Source organism: Ptychodera flava, chromosome 1 (assembly GCF_041260155.1).
Source record: "Ptychodera flava strain L36383 chromosome 1, AS_Pfla_20210202, whole genome shotgun sequence".
Classification (NCBI taxonomy): domain Eukaryota; kingdom Metazoa; phylum Hemichordata; class Enteropneusta; family Ptychoderidae; genus Ptychodera; species Ptychodera flava.
In genome coordinates, this window is record NC_091928.1 from 58,923,629 (window position 1) to 58,929,062 (window position 5,434).

Genomic DNA, 5,434 nt, shown 5'->3' on the forward strand with positions numbered 1-5,434 from the left:
TTCTGTGTTAGGAGGTCTAAGCTGAGTTCCGACGTTCACGATTTTGCAGCTAGATTTGTCTGATTTCTTATTAAACGCAAGGATCTAGAGATATATTTCTATACTTTACCCTTTCAAACGTTATCTTGTTCGAAGTAGTTTGATTTCCGGGTGATATTTTTCGATAGACACTGAGAAGTTCAGCCAGCACTGCAGTGTAGGCATACGCACGTGCACCGCACTTTGCCGATACCATACTGAACTATACTGAAATTTTAGTTTCGTTCTTTAGTTCCCGAGAAGGGGACTATTTTGGTTCTCTCTGAAGAAAAAGGCCGTAGATTATTAATTTGTTCTTTCCTCATTGACTTTTCCTCATTGACTTTGGAAAAGTTGGTTTTTATACTGGTTTGTATTTCGGACCGCTGACTTCGAGGGTCTATGGTATTTCCGGGGCAGCGTAATTTTGCATCCAGTTTAATGCAGTTATTCATTCTATAAATGCGTGTTGCTGTTTTACGGCATAGAAAAAGGGTTGAGAACGAATTTTTTTTTCCTTTTTGGAAAAGTTCTCTGTAATTGTTAAACTTAAAATCTACATTAATCAGACATATTTCATAATCATTTAATAAAAGTAGTAATCAAACAAAAAAAAATCTAAAAAAAAATTCCGAAGTTCAAATTAAAATATAAAAAACTATTTTGTTAAATTTAAATAAAGTTCTAAAATGTCACAGGTATCATTTGATTGTTTAAATGTATTGTTGTTTATTTGTTTACCTTGTAAACATAAATCTAAATAACTTTTTTCATATACCGGTATGCAAAGTAATATATGATGGAATATGATAATCATATTTCTGTTGATGTTCACAATACATAATGCATACAGTGATCAATGTCACAGGTATCATTTGATTGTTTACAGGTATTGTTATTTGTTTACCTTGTAAACAGCATTCTAAATAATATTTTTCATTTATAAAAATTATAAACCATTGAACATTTCGTCAGCAATATCCACAAAAAATTTCATCAATTTTCAATAAGAAATGCTTGAGTTATAGTTAAAGTATAACTGTCAGGGAGGGAAGTGAGATGGAGACAGCCACACCAACACAACCTGAGATGACTGTCAGGGATGGAAGTGAGATGGAGACAGCCACACCAACACAACCTGAGATGACTGGCAGGGAGGGAAGTGAGATGGAGACAGCCACACCAACACAACCTGAGATGACTGGCAGGGAGGGAAGTGAGATGGAGACAGCCACACCAACACAACCTGAGATGACTGGCAGGGAGGGAAGTGAGATGGAGACAGCCACACCAACACAACCTGAGATGACTGTCAGGGAGGGAAGTGAGATGGAGACAGCCACACCAACACAACCTGAGATGACTGGCAGGGATAGAAGTGAGATGGAGACAGCCACACCAACACAACCTGAGATGACTGGCAGGGAGGGAAGTGAGATGGAGACAGCCACATCATCACAACCTGAGATGACTGGCAGGGAGGGAAGTGAGATGGAGACAGCCACACCAACACAACCTGAGATGACTGTCAGGGATGGAAGTGAGATGGAGACAGCCACACCAACACAACCTGAGATGACTGGCAGGGAGGGAAGTGAGATGGAGACAGCCACATCAACACAACCTGAAATGACTGGCAGGGATGGAAGTGAGATGGAGACAGCCACACCAACACAACCTGAGATGACTGACAGGGAGGGAAATGAGATGGAGACAGCCACACCAACACAACCTGAGATGACTGGCAGGGAGGGAAGTGAGATGGACACAGCCACACAACCAAAGACGCCTGGAGAGGGTATCAGAAAAGACACAACAATTTCACCTGAACCTCATCTTGTTGAAAGGAGTTTCCATGAAGAAGGACTAGTTACCATGGGAAAAGAGCGTAAGAAGAGTAACACGTTTTTGTATTTTTATTGCCATGGATAAGTAATATCCATCGATTAGACTATGAAAGTGAAGCAATTGTATTATGATAGCCAGTGAACTTCAGATTACAAAACATGGCATGTGCTTTCAGTCAGTGTTTTCATTAGAAGCCGGCAGCCGGCGAAATTGTACGTCTGTGACAGCACTTTCGCCGGCTGTAATTTGGGGGAAAATATTATAAAATGGCACAAACTTTGGTTAATACTTCACAAATTATGACCATCGACTGAGTGACAAAAGTACACGACGTTTGGGCTTGGCGCGACAAACGAGCCAAAAACGGACGAACGTGCACACGTATAGTAGGCCAGGCTCCGTACGCATAGTGTACAACTTGGGCTATGTATACATACGTCTTTTTATGCGAGGTCAGACTAGGTCAGTGTACTGTTCTAATATCTTATATCATTGGGTGAAAGTACGCCTGTCCTCTGTAAGCGGCAATATCATTGGGTATATTTCCCTGACCTCATTAATATTCTGCTACGAGTCAAAACAATAGCGTGTAGCTGTCAGCGATCACGTTTTGATGTGGTAATGAGCCGAGTGCAGCCGTCCAATGAATGTATCAATATAATTTTTTTAGTATTTTGGTGAGGTGTTCTTCAGAGAGCGAAATCAAAGTCATGCATCGCCAACATGTTGTATTACGTGCGCTAAGTACGCGTACGCGACTATGACGCCAGAGCAAGGGATTTGTTTATAGCACTGTTCTAGAAAGTAGAATTGCGACTTTACGTGATCAACCATCTACGTTAAAATGCTAAAATCCTGAGAGTGATCAGTTATGAACTCGCGGTTGTGGTTGCAATTTGATATTTTACCCCCGAAAATGGTAATTTGGCGGTGTACAAAATTTTGAGAAATATTGTATGTCTCAGGGATGGCTTTTCACGTATATTTCTTGTGATTTCAACTCAAAGGAAAGTGGAATGGGCACGCTCTACCGTATCTGCCGCCTGCTCTAAATTTAGCACGCGATCCATGCTTTCATGTACATTTGTAGGTAAATGGCCCGATCATGAAACCTTTCAATGCTGGAAAAAGTGTCTCAATTTTATCGACTAAGTTTTGAATCTAGTAATAAATAACGTGTTTTGCCCCGCGTGAACTCTGTTAATTTTCTCGGTAAAAAATATCCAATTTTGTAGCATTTGCAGACGGTAGGCAAATTTATAATTTATGTAAATATTATTCACGTAGTTCATTAGATACATCACAGCCAGCTGGAGACTTCCCCTCATTTGTTTTGGTGGTGATGCAATGTTTTTCTTTTTTGCTATTGATACATGTACTAGTGCGTGACTGCTGGGGGAAAAGAAAGCAACACAATATTTTTCAGGACTTGTGTATTTTCTTTGACACAGCATATGCTTATGGAAAAAAGAGACAATATTTTTCTTTCACAAGTTTCAGTGTACTGCACTTAAAAGGTCAGTCATAGAGGTAGGAAGCCCATTATAGTTGTTACTGATACTGCAAACACTTTTCTATTGTCATTTTGTTGCATCAACTGAAATGTGTATTCACAAACTTTTTAGAGGCCTTTTGTGAACTGCAGGTGAAAAATAAAAAACAAACTCCAATGCCAATCCTGAGGCTGTACGTCAAGTTGTTTTACTGCTAGAGCAGCTAACTTTTTTGTTTCATTGAATTGGTAAATAAAGGGGTTGTATCTCACACTTTTCATCACTTTGAGTTTCTGCATTGACATCATTGTGCATACTGAGTGTAATTATTATGCAAGTATTCCCTGTATTCTTGATATCAAAAAAAGTCAAAAACTGACTTTGTCCCTTTTAAACTGAAAGAGAAAAGGAACTACTTACCTGGGATTTTCTAATGACTCCTGTATAATTTTAGTGTGACATGTTTTAATATGAACAACATATTCTTTTAATTGAAATGTAAATTCGATACTACATTCAGTTTGGCATTAATCACAAAAAGTTTTTCGCCAAATTCATGGAATATCTGCCAGTAGTTGTAGTACTCTTTATTGAATACAACAAAAGTTACTGTTGCTTCCCTGTTGATTCTAGTACACTGTAATATCAACACATAGGATGATAACTTAGGTCACTGACCATCTCTGTAACTGTTTGTGTTCTCATGGAAAATGTCATCAGACAGTGACACAGTGAAGAAAGGACAAACAAAACAAATGATATGAGTAAGATGGTACATTGTTTCTACTTAACACAAAAACCACAAACAGTTTTTGTGTTAAAATACAGATTCAACAAAACTGGATAAATTGCTGTTCAAAATACCTTGCCAATGTTATGCTGCCGCCGCCGCGACACGACGTCCCCACCCCAACCTCGGCTTCCTTCTCCACCTATAATTTACATTTCTCCGCCTGGGCAAATTTCTACTGAAAACCCTGTCAGTTCTAACTATTATTATATATTATCAAAACCCCATTGTAAGACTGCAAGTGATCTATACTCAGGGTTATTGCTCTGAATTTAATGCAGTAAGGCTTGAGGTGTCTTTGGCTGTCCCAGCTTTCAAAAGGTGCTGTAGCAGGGATGGCCGCAGAATACATTGCAAGCCCTTATGCAAATACTCAGAGTATGGAATGCTTGTATGTGTATTCATCGCATTGATTAATTTAAAAAAATTAAGTGTACAGAAGTTTACAAAGATGTCATTGGATATTGTGTTATGATAGCCAGTGAAAATGCACAATGAAAAATATCATTATTAAGTTAGCCAACTGGTTGTCATTTTATAATATTGAAATTCTGAAACTGAAAATTTTTATAAAAATTTCCAATAAATGCCTACACATTTTGTACAATGGAGGAACTGAAATAAGCTATATTTATTGAAGATCAGAGAATAGACAATAGTTGGCAAAGTATCATTGAAGGAGAAAAAGATCATTCATCCACAATTGCAGTTAGTTTGGACTGCAATTTGTTATGACATTCAAGAGGTTTTCTGAGTTATCCCCCTGACAGAATTGTTGGATCAAGAATATTAGTCTCATAACTCTGTTTATGCTTGTAACATTATAAAGATACAGCTGTTAGAATTTACTTTTATGTTACATGTTAAGTACAACAGTTGATGTGGATGAGTGTCAATATCAATCAAAGGAGTTCATTGATACCAATTTTTTTACAATAAATTGCACTACTGTATTTGACTGTAGCTTTTGCAAGCATAAAAGAGACACAAGAAAATATTCCAACAAACCAACGGTCTCAGACCAGACTTCTTACACTTGGGGGGGGGGGGGGGGTTCTGTCTAACACTAACTGGAAAAAGAAATTCCCCAACTCACTCTCAGCCCATTCATAAATATCAGTTTTGTGTGTTCAGAATCATAGTACAGAACTTACTGTTGATGTAGGTATTTCTTATCCATTCACAGAGAAGAAAGACTCTGGTGGTATTTTCAGCAAGATCTCCAAGCGTATCTTTGGACGGAAAGAGAAATCTGATGGTAGTACAGCAATACCTAAAAGTAAAC

General features: G+C 38.2%; 1 protein-coding gene across 1 annotated transcript; it reads left to right on the forward strand.

Moving 5' to 3' along the window:
• Positions 1-957: 957 nt before the first annotated feature.
• LOC139142003 (uncharacterized) lies at positions 958-5,404 on the forward strand (the record flags this gene model as incomplete). The annotated part of the gene is given in 2 exon segments (XM_070711786.1): positions 958-1,906; positions 5,336-5,404. Coding segments are annotated over 2 exon segments (898 nt in total), but the record flags the coding sequence as incomplete, so codon positions are not given.
• Between the last annotated feature and the right edge of the window lie 30 nt (positions 5,405-5,434).